The 21,601-nt window shown below is 39.4% G+C and overlaps 1 protein-coding gene across 1 annotated transcript; it reads right to left on the bottom strand.

The window, feature by feature from the left end:
- Nucleotides 1-11,434: 11,434 nt before the first annotated feature.
- On the bottom strand, nucleotides 11,435-12,799 carry LOC104092684 (F-box/kelch-repeat protein At1g23390). The gene has a single exon (XM_070187421.1). The coding sequence runs from the start codon at nucleotides 12,678-12,680 to the stop codon at nucleotides 11,565-11,567; it is 1,116 nt and encodes a 371-aa protein (XP_070043522.1). The 5' UTR covers nucleotides 12,681-12,799; the 3' UTR covers nucleotides 11,435-11,564.
- Between the last annotated feature and the right edge of the window lie 8,802 nt (nucleotides 12,800-21,601).

The following is a 21,601-nucleotide window of genomic DNA, read 5'->3' on the forward strand; positions in this document are numbered from 1 at the left end:
CCGATGGAAGAGGGCCGACGATATCCATCCCCCATTTCATGAATGGCCATGAGGATAGGACTGAATGAAGTTGTTCTCCGGGTTGATGGATCATCGGTGCAAACCTTTGACATTTATCATATTTTCGAACAAACTCCTTAGTATCTTTTTCCATGCTATCCCAGTAGTATCCTGCTCTAATGATTTTGTGAATCAGTGATTCGGCACTGGAGTGGTTCCCACAAGTGCCTTCATGGACCTCTCGTAAAACATAATCGGCGTCTCCTGGTCCTAAGCACACTGCCAATGGTCCATCGAATGTTCTTCTGTATAATGTTCCATCTTTAGCCAATGTGAATCGAGCACCTTTGGTTCGTAGGGTTCTCGACTCTTTAGGGTCCGATGGGAGCTTTCCATTCTTCAAGTATTCAATATATTTATTCCTCCAATCCCATGTTAAGCTTGTAGAGTTTATCTCGACATGACCTTACTCGATCACAGATCTCGAGAGTTGAACGACAGTCCCCGAGTTGATCTCATCTTCCTCGACCGATGACCCCAAGTTTGCAAGTGCATCGGCCTCACTGTTTTATTCTCGAGGTACATGTTGTAAAGTCCATTCCTTGAAACAGCGCAAAGTTACCTGCAACTTGTTCAAATACCTTTGCATTCTATCCTCTTGAACTTCGAAGGTTTTGTTTACTTGGTTCACCACCAGTAAAGAGTCACACTTGGCTTCAATGACTTCTGCTCCCAAGCTTTTAGCTAGCTCGAGACCTGCAATCATGGCCTAGTACTCGGCCTCATTATTAGTCAACCTAGAAGTTTTGATAGATTTCCTAATAGTGCTACCCGTGGGTGGCTTCAAAATGATGCCTAGCTCGGACCCCTTCACATTTGAAGCACCATCTGTGAAAAGGGTCCATACCCCCGATGACATACCCATTTTAACAAGAGTTCCTTTTCAACTTCGGGTATGAGGGTTGGCGTGAAATCGTCCACGAAATCTGCTAAAATTTGAGACTTGATGGTCGTCCGAGGTTAATATTCGATGCCGTACACACTGAGTTCGATGGCCCATTTGGCCAATCGACCCGATAGTTCGGGCTTGTGCAAAATATTAAGAAGTGGGTAAGTGGTTAATACGCATACTGGGTGACATTGAAAGTATGGTCTTAACTTTCTAGAGGCGCTTATCAGTGCAAGTGCTAATTTTCTATGTGTGGATATCTAGTTTCTGTTTCTCCTAAGGTTCGACTTACATAATAAACAAAAAATTACGTACCTTGCTCTTCTCGATCTAGGACACCACTTATCGCGATTTCCGATACAGCCAAGTACAAGTAAAGCTTCTCATCTGCCTTTGGAGTGTGAAGCAGTGGTGGGCCCGATAGGTATCGCTTCAACTCTTCCAATGCATGTTGGCATTCCGTGGTCCATGCAAAATCGTTCTTCTTTTTGAGTAAAGAAAAAAATCTGTGGTTTCGATCCGACGACCTCGAAATGAATCAGCCTAAGGCATCTATCTGCACAGTTAGCCTCTGTACGATTTTTACACTATCCACTACGGTGATGTTTTCGATGGCCTTGATTTTATCGGGGTTGATCTCGATTCCCAGATTCGATACCATGAAGCCAAGGAACTTGTCCGAACCAACCCCGAAAGCATATTTCTCGGGGTTGAGCTTCATGTTGTATTTCCTTAATATATCGAACATTTCCTGTAATGAGCCAAATGGTCCTTTGTGCGCAGGGACTTATCTAGCATGTCATCAATATAAACCTCCATTGATTTACCTATTTGTTCTTCGAACATTTTATTCACTAGGCGTTGGTAAGTAGCTCCTGCATTGTTTAGCCCGAAGAGAATTACATTATAACAATATGTTCCATACTTGGTGATAAATGAAGTCTTTTCTTGGTCTTCCGGGTTTATTTGGATTTGATTGTACCCGGAATAGGCATCGAGAAAAGTAAGGATCTCATGGTCGGCAGTGGCATTGATCACGAGATCGATGTTAGGCAGTGGAAAAGAATCTTTGGGGCACGCCTTGTTTAAATTATTATAATCTACACACATTCTAAGTTTATCCCCCTTTTTAGGGACTACAACTACATTGGTTAACCATTCGGGATATTTCACCTCTCGAATGGATCCTATTTTGAGAAGTTTAGTTACCTCGTCGTTTATGAATGCATGCTTTACTTCAGACTAGGGCTTTCTCTTTTGCTTTACCAGTTTGAATCTAGGGTCCAGGCTTAGCCGATGTGTCGTTACCTCCGGTGGAATCCCTGTCATGTCTAAATAGGACCATGCAAAACAATCTATGTTATCAATAAGAAATTGAATAAGTTTTTTCCTGAGTTCGGGGGTTAATCCCGTTCCCAGGTATACCTTTTGCTCGGGCAGGTACTCGATCAATACAACCTGTTCCAGCTCTTCGACCGTTGATTTGGTAGCGTCAGTATCTTCGGGAATAACAAAAGTTGGAGGGGTCAGAAAATCCTCCTCTTCTTCTTCTATTTCCCGTTTCCCCGATTCGGTCGAGGCTGGTGGATGTGATTTCTATTTAACTTCCTGTTTATTATTGATGTTCGACCTTTTGCGAGGTTATCGGTGTTACCTTATCGACCGCAAACATTTCCTTTGCAGCATGTTGCTCCCCGTATACTATTTTTACACCGTCTGATGTCGAAAATTTTATCATTTGGTGGAGAGTCAAAGAGACTGCTCTCATATTGTAGATCTAAGGCCTTCCGAGTAGGGCATTGTATCTCATGTCGCCCTTGATCACGTGGAACTTAGTATCTTGAATGGTTCTAGCCAAGTTCACCGGTAGAATAGTCTCCCCTTTAGTTGTTTCACTGGCCATATTGAAGCTGTTTAGGACCCGAGCTACGGGCACGATTTGATTTTGCAGGCCGAGCTGCTCCACGACCCTCGATCGGATGATATTCGCCGAGCTACCTGGATTCACTAAAACACTCTTAACTTGAACTTTATTTAATAAGATAGAAATTACCAGAGTGTCATTGTGGGGCTGAGAAACGCCTTCTACTTCTTCGTCATTGAATGATAAAGTGCTTTCGGGCACATAATGTCGGTTCGTTTTGCCCTAGTGATTGATATCTTAGTGCGTTTGAATATAGGACCCTGTGGAATGTCGACCCCACCGACTATCATATGAATGACATATTGGGGTTCCTCCTATTCATTTTTCCTGTTGGCATCTCTTTCTCTGAAATGATTCTTGGCTCGATCGCTGAGGAACTCTCGAAATGGGCCCTCATTGAATAGACGGGCTACCTCCTCCCTTAATTGCCTGCAATCCTCGGTTTTGTGACCATGCATGCCATGATACTTGCATATCAAATTTGGGTTTCTTTGAGAAGGATCAGTTTCTATGGGTCTGGGTCACCTAGTATCTTTGATCCTTTCGATTGCCGATACAATGCCTCATGCATCAATGCTAAAGTTATATTCCGATAACCGAGGTGCTTCTGTGGGATCGACGTACTTGTCAAAACCACTCTTGCTCATAAGTCCCCGAGAATTCTGTCCTCGATCACTTCTCTGATCGTTCCGGGCGGAATTGCATCCTAAACCATTATCCTTATTGTTCCTTCGATCTGCGGTATATGGTTGATATCGGTCTCTGTTCGACCTTGGCTCCCTGTCGATGTCCCTCTGATTTTTAACTACCGACCTGTTTGGATGTGCTGAACTGGAAGGAGCCCCCAATTGATCGTCCTCGACCCTGATCTTTGTTTGGTATTGATTGTGCACATATGCCCAAGTTACAACTGGATATTCGATCAAATTTTGTTTCAACTGACGTTATGCTACCGAACTCCACTCGTTCAACCCTTGGGTGAAAGCTTGAATGGCCCAATCATCTGTGACTGGTGTCAACTCTATGCGTTCTATTTGAAATTGGGACACGAACTCCCTCAGCATTTCATTATCCCATTGTCTTACCTTGAAAAGGTCTGATTTCCTCGTTGCGACCTTTATGGCCCCGGCATGTGCCTTTACTAAAGAATCTGCTAACATGGCAAATGAGTCGATGGAATTTGGTGGCAGGTTGTGATACCAAATCATTGCTCCTTTCGAAAGGGTCTCTCCGAATTTTTTCAACAACACAGATTCGATTTCATCATCATCTAAATCGTTACCCTTGATGGCGCATGTATATGAAGTAACATGCTCGTTGGGATCGATCGTACCATTATATTTGGGTATGTCTGGCATACGAAATTTCTTTGGAATAGGCTTCGGAGCCGCATTTGGAGGAAAGGGTTTTTGTACAAACTTCTTTGAATCCATCACTTTTAAGATTGGTGGTGCCTCCGGTATCTTATCAACTCGAGAGTTGTATGTCTCCATTTTTTTATCGTTGGTTTCGATTCTCTTCTCCCCTAATTCAATTCTTTTGGTGAGCTCCTCCAGCATTTTAATTATCGCAGGATCAGTCCCCGATTCGTTACCATTCGGCCTCTCCGGTACTAGCTCGATACGATGAGTAATTTCCGACTCGACCCTATTTGGAGCTTTATGTTGATTTTGTAACTGAGCAATAGCGGCTTGCTGAGCTTGAAGCATCTCGAATATTACTTGGAGACTGACTCCCTCGTCTCCTCTGCCATGTGTTCCTTGGCCACTAGATCGGCCTTCTCTGCGTACACTCCCATCAAGATCTACGCCTAGGTCCGCATTTAGAGCAACGTGCGAACTGACATCGATGGGGTTGGCAACCGGTGCTCCCCCGTGATTAGCCTGTGGCACCTCAATTCTTGGAGCAATCACATTTTCGTTTTCACCATGGAATCCGAAGTCATTGTCACCGTATGGGGATGCATTTTGTGAGTTTGACATGTTTTAACCTGAAAGCAAAGATACTTGACAAGAACAAGCGTAAAATAGTGTGTTTCACCAGAATCAGTACTGAAAAATTACTATTATCCTTAGCCCCACGGTGGGCGCCAAACTGTTTACCCTAAAATTCGAGTAACAATTAAACTTATTTAGTGGTTTTAAGGACACGCGATTTAATCCAATACCAATTGATAAACAAGGAATTGAATAGATAATCTAAATAATAAAATAAATCAAACAAGTGTTCTAGTAGTGCTTTCGACCTTGATTTGGGATGGTCTCGAGGTTGGGTAAGAAGAACAGTAAAGAACAAAAAATAAACAATGATGAACAGTAATGGATAGTAAGTGAAATAGAGAGCAGCGTTTTTGTATATGTTTTTCAGTGAATCCATCCCCCGTACAAATGAATGGGGTCCCTCTTTATTTAGTAGATGAATCCTAAATAAGGTACAATTCTAATAACGGAAACAAATCCCATGATTGGTGTCAATAACTGCTTGATTCGATCTATTACGGGATTTCCGCTGAAATATTCGGTCGGTTGCTAATATTTCGCCATTCCGTTATTATGTTTTACTCTAAGTCGGTCATGTTCGGTCTCGATCTTTAGAGAGCACTTCGATCTTCATGCTCCATACTCTGCCATTGAGCTCGAGCCTGATCTATTACGAGCTTACTCTCGAGGTAGCTCCTCGTGCTTATAAAATCTGACATGCCGATTTCGACCGTATATAGGTATAATGCGATATTTCAGAATTTCTCAATTTTCAATAAAACTGTTAGTTGCAGTTTATAATGCATTAATTTATTTTTAAAATTGGGGAACCCAAAGCTCAAGGGTATTTTTGTCGCTTTGGGAAGACCGAATATTCTCTAGTCTACACTTGCTGAGCATTGTTTAAACCTTTTGTTTAATATTTTAATTAATTAATTATTTTTCCCAATCTTATCAAGTTTACTTTTTCTATAGGCAAAGTGGAATTCCAATTTCAATTCCCAATATTCCTTTCACTCCACGCCACGAGATTTTTCTTGGCTTTCGAGAATGAGATGCTCAAAAACAGCTTCTTAAATATCGTAGTATATAATTTACTGTATTGTCATATGTTTATCATTAATGTAAATATCACTATTAAACTTGAATTTATGTACTGTTGAAAAATATATTTGAAGTTCCACTAAGTTTATAATTCTTTTTTTCATGCTAGATTAATGAAATTTAAAGTAATTATTGTTCGTGGATGTGAGAGATTAAACAGAATTTGGAGAATTTAGTACATGATAATGATAATGTTACAAATATGTATCTTAATTATATATGCAATCTCAGTTTTCACCATGTTTTTTTCCTTTCACTTTTCATGAGCCAAGTCTCTCCCATTCAAAACGAGATTAAAGGAAGGAAAAAGGTTGAAACTTCTATTACAAGCTAAGGCATTAACATGCAAAACAGCGATGTTGATTTTTATTTTAATTTTTTTTGGTGATACACTTGGTATAGTGTTAGTTTATAAATTCATGACCATTTAGAAAATAATAAAAAACAATAATAAGCAAAGGATTTGTATGATTTTGATGCCTTGTTGAGGAAAATCATCCGAATCTCTTTTTGGAAATACTTATGCATACACCAACCTCAAATAAAATGCTACACACATCAACTAGACAAGTACAATAGAATATGGGGCCTGGTTTAGGTCCCAACCAAAGTTTCACCTAATTTCAAGGACAATTTTTTTTTACTGGTGTTAAAGAAGAATTTTGTTATGTTTTCAACGTTTGTCACATGGTTATTGGAAAACACCATACCAAATCATTGATGCGACTTGTGATATTTACCTTTTGGAAACCGCCAAAAGTAGGAAATAAAAAGATTCCATAGCACATGTAAGATTAAAGTGGACAGCTCCAAATTGTGAAATTTGGCGAACAATATAGGCTTATCGATCAAAATGAGCCTCCAAAATAGGAACTTACTACATCTCTTTTTATAAATTTAACTTTAGATAAAAACTATTTTCATCATCAGATACAAATTGATTCGCAACACCTTATGTCAAATTAAATAATGCGCAAAACAAATTATGTTTTCTAGGGCCAACCAACGGATAAATTAGTTTGCATCCCTTTTAGGATTTGGATTTAGCTCGAATTAAGCAAGCAGTTGTGCTCGAGAAAATTATGAATTTTAATGTGAAAATTTTGAACGTATTGTTAACTTCAATTTTCAAAAGCTACAAATAAATTTTTAACTTTGGGCTTGCTCTCGTCAGGTGTCGATTATGGCCCCTAAATCTGGATCGTAAAACTATGGTTTCATAACACAAGATTTAAATGAGCTATATCATCACTTGGTCCAATGGGCAATAGGTTGTGTGTCTCAAAGGATTCTTTTCTTCTTGGGCTTTATTTGGGCCGACAGCTATCGCCTTCAGCTTCTAGTTGAAACTTGCGCGCACCACATGATAGGTATTTTGACATTGATACTGGAATTTATTCAGAGGAATTTTCATAAATCACTATAGTTAAGTGGCTATTTTAACGTGTTATAGCTATAATATTTATATTTACTAGCTGTAGCTACAATTTCGTTACTACTGTGTTGTATTCTATGTATTCGCGCGACTGTATTTATAAATACAGTGATGTAATCCGCCTAAAATATAGGGATTACGGCTGTTTAATTCTGTATTCTATGTATTCGCGAGTGTATTTATAAATACAATAAGATAATCCGTCTAAAAATTAGGGATTGCAGTTGTTTAATAACGGAAAGCACAATAAATTAGCGTGTATCAATTCGATTGTATACACTGTATTTAATTCCAATATATTCGTTATTATATATTTTACATTATATTCAATTTCACTGTATTGAATTCAGTTGTATTCAAACAATAAAAAATTAAAAAATAGGGTGTATATAAGCTCTATTCAATTCGATTGTATACACTATATTCAATTCACCTATATTCATTCTTAACTACTTTACATTGTTTTAAATTCACCGTATTTAATTCGACTGTATTCAAACAACAAAAAAATCGCACTCATAATACACTTTAGATTAAGGTATTAGTGAAAAATAATTGAATCATATCTTATCGAAATAAGATTCCAGTGAAGTAGAAAAAGTGTAGAAGCACCATTCCGGCATTTCATACCCAATAGGTGGCATCGCTCTTTGTGAATATAATTAAAATTATAACAATAATATATAAAAAGTAACCGGTAATATTGAATAAAGGATTTTTTTTGGAGAGATCGGGAGGGTAGCTAAAGGCAGGGGTAAAGAAAGAAAAGAGTTCAGTGAGTGAATATTATATCAATCAATTGAATATAGAACAACAACTTTGCTCCTTTGATTATTTTGGGAGATCTGCCTATGGCTACAGATTGAGCTATTGGAAATCCGAAGCAGAGTCGCGGGAAATCTAAACAGATTTGGCCATGGCGGTGACTTGCCGGAGAAGACGGCGGCCTTGCCGAAGAGAGAGGCAAAAGGGAGGAGTTTTTGACCAATATTGTCTGTTATCTTCGATGGTAGGTCTATTTTGGCCCCTCAAATATAACCCTGAGCATATCTAGTCCCTTAAGTATGCTAAAGTAAAGCACCTTTAGTCTCACTGATACAAAATTCAAAAACTAACGGTGTTACCCAACTCTGATTCATGAAGCAAATCTTCTGCTCTAAAGTAAAACGTTTCCTCTCCTTTTATTGGATAACGCAAATTATCACTTTAATTCCTCATTTTAGATAATGTCTTCTAAAATTTTGACCTTGAAAATATCCCCTTTTATGCGAGTTTTCAATGAGAAAATGACACTGTATAGCCGCTGTAAAAGTAATAGCCAAAAGAATATATAAAATTTGTATATTTTTTTGTATATATATACATTTAAAAATTTCGGTTGATTTTTGGAAAAAGAAAAGTTAAAATTTGAAAAAAATAGAGTTACCGGGATCACGTCTAGGCATATTATTGAAGCAAACAAATAACTAGGTTGTATTATCACTTTTAGCCCGTGCCAAAAACTATTTACATCTGATAGCGAAAAAAGTATATAAAATTTATATAATTTTTGTATATTAACATACAATATATATATATATATATATATATTATATATTTTTTCGGGTATTATTTTTACCGCGGCTATACAGTGTCATTTTCTCATTGAAAACTGGTACAGAAGGGGATATTTTCAAGGTCAAAATTTTACAAGACATTATCTAAAAATGAGGAATTAAAATGATAATTTGCGTTATCCAATAAAAGGAGAGGAAACGTTTTGCTTCAGAGGAGAAGATTTGCTTCATGAATCAAAGTTGGATAACACCGTTAGTTTTTGAATACATTGTGTCAGTGAGACTAAAGATGCTCCACTTTAGCATACTTAAGGGACTAAATATGCTCAGAGCTATATTTGAGGGACCAAAATAAACATACCCTCAAAGATAAGGGACAATATTGGCCAAAAACTCGAAAAGGGAGGAGAGAGAGGGTTGAGGGATCAATTGTATATATTTATACTTTGCTATAAAATATAAAAAGTGGCTAGAAATAATAATATTTTAAAGATGTTTTGGTTTATAATAAATAGGGTGCACTATTTAGCTATAGTATGTAAAATTTCCATTTATTTACTTACCTATTTATTTTTTAATCTGTTGTTCATTGTGATAATGAGGATAAGCTGTTACCAGGGATTAAGAATATAAGAAGTAGATAATATAATTTTAGGTCAAACTTCAATCACTATTATTCTATTTCTCTTTTAAAAATAACATTTAAATATTTTAAAACTAAATAAAATAATTTGACAAACCAAATTAAAATATTTGAGAAAGCATAATACAGAAAATGTTTTTCTGAGAATAAGCAACTCAAGAGGAGAATCTGTCTGAGTCCTTTTAAGTTTGCACAAGTCCCATTCATACAAGTTGCCAAGTTGAGCCTAGTTTTTGCTGACTTGAAACTTTGGGACAGTCTTTCTTGTTATTGCAATATCCTACTAAATTGTCAATACAAGTTGAAAAACTGTGTTGTGCACTTTTTCAAGATCGTCAAGAAAGTAATGAATTGTAAAAATATGGTCTTAACGCTTCGATCATAAGTATTTCTTTATGGTCAACTATGCACCCTGAAGTCTCAAGTGAAAACATGAATTGACTCAATTAGTGAATTATATTTATTTACGGCAAGTAGGTCAAGAGTATATAGTTATACTTGGTTGAATAAAACTTTTGACTTTCGACCAAAAAAAGACAAGTAGGTCAAGAGTTCAAATCAAATTATTGAAAAAAATATGTTTTGAATACAATTTAGTGTCCAAGAGATCAAATTCAAATTGCATATAAAAAAAGCTTCCAATGCCTGCCATTTACTAAGCTTTGGGGCCTTTTTGGGCCAATAAACAAACAACATAAAGAAAAATTAATTTAAATAGCTTTCCACCAAACTAATTAAACTAAAAAAAGTCAGCAAATATATAATATACGTGAACTCATAAATAATATGTATATAATCGGGTATAGTCAGCGTATAATAATGTGACCTTTACATAAATAGCCGGTTATATTTATTGTTTACTTTTTCTAGTCATATACATAGTTTATATATTGATTATACTAATTATACACATATAATACATAAATGATACTCCATCCGTCTCATATTATGTGTCGTATTTCTCTTTTGCACGTCCCTTAAGAAATATTAATGAGAAAAGGGATTGGACTATTCTACCCTTATTTATGTCTTAAGATATAATATCTCTTCATTGAATATTTATTCTATTTATGTGTTATCTCCATCTTCAAGAACAATTACTCCTAAGGGTAAAAAAGAAAAAAAAACAATCAATTTTGTCTTGAACAGTTGAACTTCTAAAATGACAAATAATTTGAGACAATAATTTTTAGTAACCACGACTGCTAATATGAGACGAAGGGAATACATATATATTATATCTCCACCGATTATTTTTAGTTTAAGCGGTTGGGTGAGCGGCTATTTGGGTTAATTCTTGTATAATATATGTGTGCTGGTTAAGAAAAATAAAATCCAACCCGCTTTTTGTATAAAGATCCCACGCAATGGTACGGGAAACAAATCTGAAGCTGATTAGGCCCACTTCCAGATATGAAGGTCGTTGAGTAGATTGGCCCATTCGGCAAAATAAGCTAATCCAAAAGCCCCAAAAAGTAGGTGTCGTTGTTGGAACTTCTCTTCTCCTCTCTTTTTTGTTTTGGGTTAACAATCTTTTTTGGTTTCAGCGTACTCGATAGAATTTGGGAGAGCATAAAGAAGAGGAAGGCATCTAAACTGCAGCTCCAATCCCTTTCTTTTTTTCTCTGGTTTTTGATACTTTATTTTTTTTAATTTCTTATAATAATATCTTTAAATGAAGGACCAAAACCATAAGCACCTAAACTAGGAAACAAGAATGAAGCAAGAAGTAACGATTAATACTATGCTACTTAATTTATAACCAATAATCTAATTACTTTTTTAGCAAACCAGTCATATCCCAACTAACAAAAAGTGGACCCGTTATTGGTGACTTGCCAAAATGGTCAAATGCTGCTCTTTAATCAATTAACCAATGGTTGGTAGCAACAATTTTTAAATTAAAAAAGAAAGAACTAAAAATCAACCGCAACATACAAAATAAAAAAATAATTTTGTCCATGCGTCACATTTTCACAACTTCACAGCAAATTTTCGATTTTCCAATGACATAGCTCGCTGCAAATCGGGCAACCCAATAACAGAACAAGTAAACACCACTCTCTCCGATCTATTTCCATCGCCAGTCGCCGCATTATTCATGCTCCACCACCGTAATCCGCCGCCGTTCTTGAACTCCCAACCCACTATCTCCTCCGCCATCTCCGACGACTTGTACATGTATGCATAATCTCCAGCTAAGCACACACTAACTGAAGAAACTCCAAAAGTTTCACTTTTCAGCTTCTTAATTAACGCCGGCGGCATTTCCCCCATTTTCTCACACTCAAAATTCTCCGTGTTCACTTTCCAAATTTTAACTCCGGTGACGTTTTCAGCGTCTCCAATCATTCCAATGAGGGTCAGACGATCATTGGAGAATCCGATGATCGAGTGGAAAATTCGTGGGTCGGGCCTTAACTCATAAGGTCCGGCCCAATTCTTGGTTTTCGGGTCGAAGCAGTGAGTGACGCCAGTGAATTTCTCGGCGACAATGAGTTTATCGCCGGTGGTGGCGATCGACAGCCACGTGGAAGCTGCGGAGTCTTTGAGTATGGGGGGCATGGATTCGCACGTTTCCCACGTGCGAGTCTCCATGTTGTAGACTTCCACGGCTAAAGGATCGTCCTCGAAATCGCTCGTGCCACCGGCTATAACGATGGAGCCGGCTATGTGAGCCACTATAGGATCGGTCCGCCACACGCGCGGTGCATCCACGTGATGCCACGTGACATTCATTGGGTCGAATGAGAAAGAGAGCTTTGAAGGTGAAAGCATGTAGAGCAAATTGGAATGGGATGATCGGAGGGCGGAGACGTACTTAATGGACGGCTGAGATATCTCGAGCCACACCTGCGAGCGGGGGTCATAAGCGTGTACAGAAATGTGATAGGGCGAGCGAGTGCATTGGGTGTGGATAATGAGCCACGGCTTTGGCTGGTTGAAGCATCGGAGAGAAGAGGTGATAGCTCGGCTCCATGATTTTGACACGCACGAGGCGGGAACCAAGTCGACAAGTGGCACGTGCGAAAGAATAACCTCTAAGACATCTCCATGAATAGGGGCTTCATCATCAAGAATAATGGCCATTTTTTTGAAAGATGAAAAGTTTGCTGCAGTAGTGATTAATAATATTGAAGAATTGAAGAATGGTTTGAGGTTGGTATTTATATAGGGGAAGTGGATAATAGTTGGTGAGAGGTATTTTGGATATTTGGTTCATTATAGCAATATTGATTCAGTACGCCCCACTAGTGGTTGTATAATGTTGACTCACCAAGAACGATGAATTATGTCAACTTCAAAAGAGTCATTTTAGTTTTTTTTTTTCAACCCCTTTTTGAATTCTACTAGTTGGTGGCATGACACATCTCTTTTAGTAGTTGTCTATGAGTATTCAATATAAAATGTATAAGTATATTTCGTCAAAAACCACTGGATTCTTCGTAAATGGAGGCGCTAGGGATTTGGGCGATGGGTGCTTTTGGCCGCTCTGTAAAATTTTCAACTCTACTAGGTGCCCGTTTGGATATATATAAGAATTGTAAAATGTAAAAAACAAACACCCGAAAATGATATTTAAAAATTAGAGTTGTGTTTGGATATGAATATAATTTTGGGTTGTTTTTGAATTTTTTGTGAGTGGTCTTAGTGAAAATTTTGAAAATTAATTTTTGGAGTTTTTCAAATTTTCGTAAAATTCCAAAATTCATCTTCAAGTAAAAATTAAAACTTTTATGGCTAAACATTGATTTCGAAAAAACTAAAAAATTATCGAAAAAAAGTAAAAAAAATTTCATGGCCAAACGGGTATAGGTTTTTTTTTTTTTAATGATGTCAAAAATTACTGACACCATTAATCCAAATTTAAACTATAGAAGGTCCTTTATGGAGTTTAGCACTTTTTTCACATTTTCAAAACTTGAATCTAAGATCTATGGTTATAAGCAAATAAACCTTTACCATTTGACAAGATTCCTCAATGGTAAACATAGTACATTATCTGTTATTGTATCATCCAATCCATTTATTTCGATTGTTGACTTTGAATGATTATATGAAGACTGTAGTGAAGTTCGAAGCATGAAGTATTTTGTTTTAATGCAGGATTTGGGAAAGGACCGCATCTCAAGAAGGTATGATGTAGATAGTGGCGGATCCAAGATTTTATGCAAGCGGGTTCAATCTTAGAAGTACATAACTTTAGTCGTAAAATAGTAATTGTTAAGTGAGTTCAAATAAAATATTTATACAAAATTTACGCAGTTTTAATCCTAATTTATACATATACACAGTATTATTTTTTGATGAAGCGGGTTCAGTTGAACCCGCTTGCCACCACGTGCATCTGCCACTGATGGCTAATTCAGCGGCTCGAAATCGTGACCAGTAAGTTATAGAGATAATTTTACCATTGCTCTAAGACTAGAGTGGAGTGTATAAATAAAAAATCAAATGTTGTTACTCTTGCTGAAATTGAAAGCAAGATGGCGAAAATTTTGAAATATACAACTTCTAGTCGTAGAAACGTAATTACTTGTCTCTGTTTAAGAGGTCGAAGTCATACTCATACTCGTAATATTTCTGATGCCTCTTCTCGTAATATCCAATGAACCCCCCCTTTATCTGAAACTACCTACACCTAAGGACCAGTTTGATCATAAATTTTGTCAAAATAAATTTGAATTTTATTTGGCAAATACATGTTTGATCATAGATTTTGCTTATATTTTGGCAAAATTCCAAATTCTAAAACTAGCTTGGGCCAAAATATCACTATTACATTTTTTAAAAATTATCCCAAACTTTTGTATTTTATAAAAGAGTCCACCATTTATTATTTTGTAACAATGTCGCTTCGTCTTCTCGGTCACCTGATAGTGTATCATGTAGTTCAATATAAAAATGATAATTTTGTATCAAATTTATTTATATTTAGGACTATGGTTTTATGGTTTGCGATAATATAATAAATGTTATTGATAATGATACTGTTGGATATTTGTGATAGTTTTTAGAACTTTTGGGTGTAAGTCATGTTTCATATTTTTCCAAAATAAATTTGGGAAACATGTTTTGAAAACTAATGTCCAAACACATTTTCATCTTCAAACCAAACTTCACCTAAATTAGATTTTTCAGAACAAATTTGAAAATCTATGACCAAACGCTAGCTAATATTTGATCCGAGGGAAATGTGTGCCACCTACCATGTAGTTTTGAAAAATATATATTTTCCATCCGTATAGGATGAATATATCAGTTATCTATTGCCCAGCAGGGCCAGAAAAAGTGGATGGCTTAATTAATCTGAATCTTAAATTGACAACAGAAAAAGTTTTTTACATATGTATAGTTATGCTCATTAAATTGAAGCTTTCAGAGATGTAGGAGTATGCTATTACTCTTTAGTTTGACTTGATAAGGATTTTAAGATTTTTTTTTTTGAATTTTAATATTTAAATATGTCATAATATTTTTGTGATTATAAGATTTTGAAACTTGTGATTTTTGGATATGACATAATATTTTTGTGTCTATTAAATATGACATAAGATATATATATAGCATACTCCTACATCTCTGAAAGCTTCAATATATATATGAAATGGACTAGTTTCAGATATCCCTTAGGTTTGTCTATGTAAAACTAACTTTCCATATGGTTTATTTGTATACGGGTGAAATCGACCCCATGGGACGCCTCGGTTTCCAATAAGGTAAACAGAACAAGAGACATGATGACAAGGGACCGGAATCAAGGCAAGGATCCCCTCGAGCCGAGATCCGGGCAAAGCGATCGAACTCAAGAGTATCGGGGCCATAATCCCGGGTTCGATTCGAATCCTAGAGGCATCGGAGAGCACTACCAGGCAATCGAGCACGACCAACAATAGACCGTGATATCCGTGATCACCCGGATATCACGGCGTGGATCTCGGCACGTATCGGCAGGAATCCGGTGATTGGTTAAACCGAAGATTTTTACCCTTTATGAAATTCTATTTAGATTAGGATTCCCCTACTATATAAAGCAGGGAGGGGGAGGGGAGGTCTGATTATTCATTAACCACATTGTAACACGCGTATCAAGGCAATATATTATTATTTTCTTTGTTATTCAAAGTTCTCACTTTGTTCATTAGAGCTCAGTTATTGTGAGTCCGGGATCGAGGGAAGATATTTTATTAAGCCTCTTGTTTATTCCGAAACCTCCCCCTTAAGCGGTTTGACAATTTATTACGTCCTCTATCTGTTTAATCTAAAGCAATTTATCATTTGTATTGAATTAATCCGCGTATCCTTAAAACCACTTATAAATTTAATTGTTATCCATTTTTGAGGATAAAACAGTTTGGCTCCCACCGTGGGGCTAAGGATAATAGTGACAATATGATATAAATTTCCATAACACACCCTATTTTACACTTGTTATTTGAATTTTTACTTTCAGGTCAAAATTTAGAACGAAGAACTCCCAATATGCCCCTTTGAACGTGGATGCTGAGTCTGGCCTCCATGGCGAGAACAACAATGTGGTACCCAGTAACGAGGTGCCCCCTGTCGACCCCAACAGAGTTCCGGACGCGGACCCGATCGATGCTAACTCACATGTGGCCATCAATGCAAACTTGCCTACTGATCCTGAGAACAACATCCGTGGGGGAGTCCGATCGGTAGCCCAAAATACACACGACGACGAAGGTGATGGGATCAACTTGCGAGTAATCTTAGAAATGCTGCAGGCTGAGCACACAGCGATAGCCCAGTTGCAGAACCAGAACCGCGCCCCCAGCAGAGTTGAGCCCAAACCATCCCGGAAAAGCACTCGCAAAAATGAACCAATCGTAGAAAGGCCGAGTGAAGCTGAACCCGGGGCCAACCCCGAGATCATAAAGATGCTTGAGGAACTGACAAAACGGGTGAAATTGGGAGAAAAGAAAATCGAAGCCAATGATAAAAAAGTAGAAACCTATAACTCCAGGGTCGACCAAATCCCAAGAGCACCACCGATATTGAAGGGCCTGGATTCCAAGAAATTTGTTCAAAAACCTTTTCCTCCGAGCGCAGCTCTGAAGCCGATCCCAAAGAAATTCTGCATGCCCGAAATTCCTAAGTACAACGGAACAACTGATCCAAATGAACATGTGACCTCCTACATGTGTGCCATCAAGGGGAACGACTTGGAAGATGATGAGATCGAGTCCGTCCTGCTGAAAAGGTTTGGAAAGACCTTGTCAAAAGGAGCTATAATATGGTATCACAACTTACCCCCTAATTCTATTGACTCATTTGTTATGCTTGCAGATGCCTTCGTGAAAGCACACGTCGGGGCCATCAAGGTCGTGACCAAGAAGTCAGACCTTTTCAAAGTGAAGCAAAGATATAACGAGATGCTCAGGGAATTCGTGTCCTGATTTCAAATGGAATGAATGGACCTACCTTCGGTCGCGGACGATTGGGCCGTTCAGGCCTTCACCCAAGGACTCAATACTCGAAGTTCATTGGCTTCACAGCAGTTGAAGCAAAATCTGATAGAATACCCGGCGGTAACTTGGGCCGACGTCCATAACCGGTACCAATCAAAAATCAGGGTTGAAAATGGTTAGCTCGGGGCCCCTTCCGGGTTCGTTTATCCCGTCAGAGCTAGTGATAGATCCAAAAGAGACATTGATCGTGAACCAAGATCGAATAGAGACCGGTATCGACCATATAATGGAGATCGAAGGGGTAATGGGTCTGGACGAAACCCTGTGAGAAGTGAAAGAAGAAGCGACCGAGGTCAAAATAATCGAGGACTCATGAGCAAAAACGGTTTTCACAGGCCCATCAGGCCTAAGGAAGCGCCGAGGTTATCGGAGTACAACTTCAACGTCGACGCTGTTGCCATCGTATCTGCCATCGGATGCATCAAAGACACCAGATAGGCTCGACCTTTATAGTCCGACCCTACCCAAAGGGACCCCAACCTAATGTGTAAATATCATGGCACTCACGGCCACACAACTGAAGACCGCCGACAACTGAGAGATGAAGTAGCTTGGTTATTCAACAACGGACACCTCCGAGAGTTCCTGAGCGATCGAGCCAAACATCACTTCAGGAATAGGGACTCCAATAAGCAGATCGAGCAACAGGAACCTCAGCACGTCATTAACATGATCATTGGTGCGGTCGACGTCCCCCAGAGGCCGATGTTAAAGCTCTCCAAAGTGTTCATCATAAGGGAAAAGCGGACTCAACATTACGTGTGAGAAGGAACCGTATATTTCAATGATGAGGACACTGAAGGCATCGTGTAACCACACAATGATGCACTGGTAATATCTATACTCATAAATAAATCTCGAGTTAAGCGTGTATTAATTGATCCAGGTAGCTCAGCCAATATCATCAGATCAAGAGTCGTAGAACAACTGGGTCTACAAGACCAAATTGTGCCTGCAGTCCGAGTTCTAAACAGATTCAACATGGCATGTGAGACCACTAAAGCGGAGATGAACCTACCGGTGAACACCACCGGAACCGTTCAAGAAATAAAGTTCTACGTGATCGAAGGAGACATGAGATACAATGCTCTGTTCGGGAGGCCATGTATTCACAACATGAGAGTAGTACCCTCGACACTTCACCAGGTGTTGAAATTCCCAACACCAAGAGGGATTAAAACAGTTTACGGAGAGCAACCGATCACAAAAGAGATGTTCGCGGTCGATGAGGTTGTCCTGATATTTGCACTCTCGACATCAAAGAACCCGAGTTTGGTCACCAAGGAATAAATCAAATAGCAATCATCGATACCGGTCCCGACTGATCCAAAAAAGCAGGGGACGAGCGAGGATGAAGGTTACGGAGTTCCCAGGTCTTTCATAACCCCTGATGATTCCGATGCCACCAAGTCAACGGTCGAGGAGCTGGAGCAAGTCATATTGATTGAGCACCTACCCGATCGGAAGGTATACCTGGGCACGGGGTTAAGTCCCGAGCTCAGGACAAAGCTCATTGAATTCCTTATAACTAACATAGATTGTTTCGCCTGGTCCCACCTTGACATGATAGGGATCCCTCCGAAAATAACTATTCACCAGCTGAGCCTGGATCCGAAGTTTCACCCGGTCAAACAAAAAAGGAGGCCTCAGTCCGAAGTCAAGCATGCATTCATCAAAAATGAGGTATCTAAACTCCTTAAAATAGGCTCAATTCGGGAAGTTAAGTACCCGGACTGGTTAGCAAACATAGTAGTCCCTAAAAAGGAAAATAAATTAAGAATGTGTGTAGATTACAAAGACTTGAACAAAGCATGCCCCAAGGACTCTTTTCCTCTGCCTAACATCGATCGCATGATCGATGCGACGGCCGGCCATGAGATCCTCAACTTTCTCGATGCCTATTCAGGGTACAACCAAATCCGTATGGACCCGGGCGACCATGAAAAAACTTCCTTCATCACTAAATAGGCACCTACTATTATAACGTAATGCCATTCGGATTAAAAAATGCCGGTGCCATTTACCAACACCTAGTAAATCGAATGTTCGAAGAGCAAATAGGAAAATCAATGGAGGTTTACATTGACGACATGTTAGTTAAGTCCCTGCAAGCAGAGGACCATTTGAAACATTTGTAGGAAATCTTCAACATATTAAAGAAATACAATATGAAGCTGAACCTGGAGAAATGCGCATTCGGAGTCGGGTCCGGAAAATTCCTCGGATTCATGGTATCCAATCGGGGAATCGAGATCAACCCCGATAAGATCAAGGACGTAGAGGACATCACTGTCATGGACAATGTCAAAGCCATTCAAAGGCAAACCGGGCGCATAGTCGCCTTGGGTCGATTCATTTCGAGGTCCTCCGACAAGAGCCATCGGTTCTTCTCGTTTTTGAAGAAGAAGAATAACTTCTCATGGAGCCCGCCTTTTCTTCATACTCCGAAGGCAGACGAGCAGTTGTACCTGTACTTAGCGGTATCCGAGATAGCGGTAAGTGGAGTCCTAGTCCGGGAAGAGAAAGGTACGCAATTTCCTATCTATTATGTTAGCAGGACTCTAGGCGAGGCCGAACCTAGGTATCCTCACCTGGAAAAACTGGCGCTCGCTTTTGCTAAGCGCCTCTAGGAAGTTAAAGTCATATTTTCAATTCCATCTCAACTGTGTCGTGACTACTTACCCGTTGAGAAACATAATGCATAAACCTGAGCTCTCGGGATGATTGGCCAAATGGGCCGTGGAAATAGCGGGTACGATATCGAATATCGACCCCGAACCACCATCAAATCCCAAATTTTGGCAGACTTCGTGGACGACTTCATGCCGGCCCTAATACCCGAGGTCGAAAGGGAATTGTTGTTGAACTCGAGGACTTCCTCAGGGATCTGGACCCTCTTTACAAATAATGCCTCGAACACAAAAAGGTCCGGACTTGGCATCGTGTTAAAGCCACTGACGGGTAATGTAGTTAGGCAATCTATTAGAACAGTAAAATTGACTAACAATGAGGCCGAGTATGAGGCCATGATTGCAGGTCTCGAACTGGCTAAAAGCCTGGGGTCCAAGGCGATCGAAGCTAAGTGCAATTCCCTCCTCATAGTGAATCAAGTCAATGGGACGTTCGAAGTAAAAGAGGAATGATTGTGAAGATACCTGGATAAACTACAGGTAACACTACATCGATTCAAAGAATGGACCCTGCAACATATACCCCAGGATCAAAACAGTGAAGCCGATGCTCTAGCTAACTTGGGATCGTCGGTTGATGACGACGAATTCAGCTCGAGAACGGTCGTACAACTCATAAAATCGGTAGTAGAAGAAGGCAACACCGATATAAACTCGACGAGCTTAACCTGGGACTGGAGAAATAAGAATATAGATTACCTGAAGGCCAGAAAGCTGCCCTCGGACCCTAAAGAATCGTGAGCTCTGCGCACGAAGGCGGCCAGGTTCAGCTTGTCCGAAGATAACACCCTATTAAAGAGAATGTTCGATGGCCCACTCGCCATATGTCTGGGACCAGGATATTCCAAATATGTCTTGAGAGAAGTTCACGAAGGCATATGCGGGAACCATTCGGGTGCCGAATCACTGGTTCGTAAGATAATCAGAGCTGGCTACAACTGGATCGACATGGAGAAATATGCGAAGGAGTTCATACGAAAATGCGACGGATGTTAGAGGCACGCACCAATGATCCACCAGCCCGGGGAGCTACTGTATTCAGTCTTGTCACCTTGGCCATTCATGAAATGGGAGATGGACATCGTCGGTCCCCTGCCATGGGCACCCGGTAAGGCTCAATTTATATTATTTATGACTGACTATTGAAGCCCAGACATTTGAGAAAGTCAGGGAGAAAGAAGTTATTGATTTTATTTGGGACTACATAATATGCCGATTCGGAATGCGCCGAGATCGTATGCGACAACGGGACACAGTTCATCGGCAATAAGGTGAGCAAATATTTCGAGGACCATAAGATCAAAAGGATCCTATCAACACCCTATCACCCTAGTGGGAATGGGCAGGCAGAGTCTACAAATAAGACCATACTCCAAAACCTTAAGGAGAGATTGACCGACGCCAAAGGAAAATAGAAGGAAATTTTGCGTGAAGTCCTGTGGGCATATCGTACGGCCTCAAAATCTTGTACTGGGGCCACCCCGTTCTCGTTGGTCTACGGTGCCGAAGCGCTAATACCGATTGAAGTAGGAGAACCGAGTTTTAGGTTCCGGTATGCGACCGAAGAATCAAACGCTGAGGCCATGAGCACGAGCCTAGAACTATTGGATGAGAGGCGCGAGGCCGCCCTCGTCTGGTTGGCCTCTCAAAAACAACGGATTGAAAGGTATTACAACCGGAGAGCCAACCTCCGACACTTTAATATCGGGGACTTGGTGTTAAGAAAGGTGACACTGAACACTCGGAACCCGAATGAAGGGAAACTGGGACCTAATTGGGAAGGTCCATATCGAATTATCGAGATTACCGGCAAAGGATCATACAAACTCGA

The sequence above is a fragment of the Nicotiana tomentosiformis genome, chromosome 10, assembly GCF_000390325.3.
Source record: "Nicotiana tomentosiformis chromosome 10, ASM39032v3, whole genome shotgun sequence".
Classification (NCBI taxonomy): Eukaryota; Viridiplantae; Streptophyta; class Magnoliopsida; order Solanales; family Solanaceae; genus Nicotiana; species Nicotiana tomentosiformis.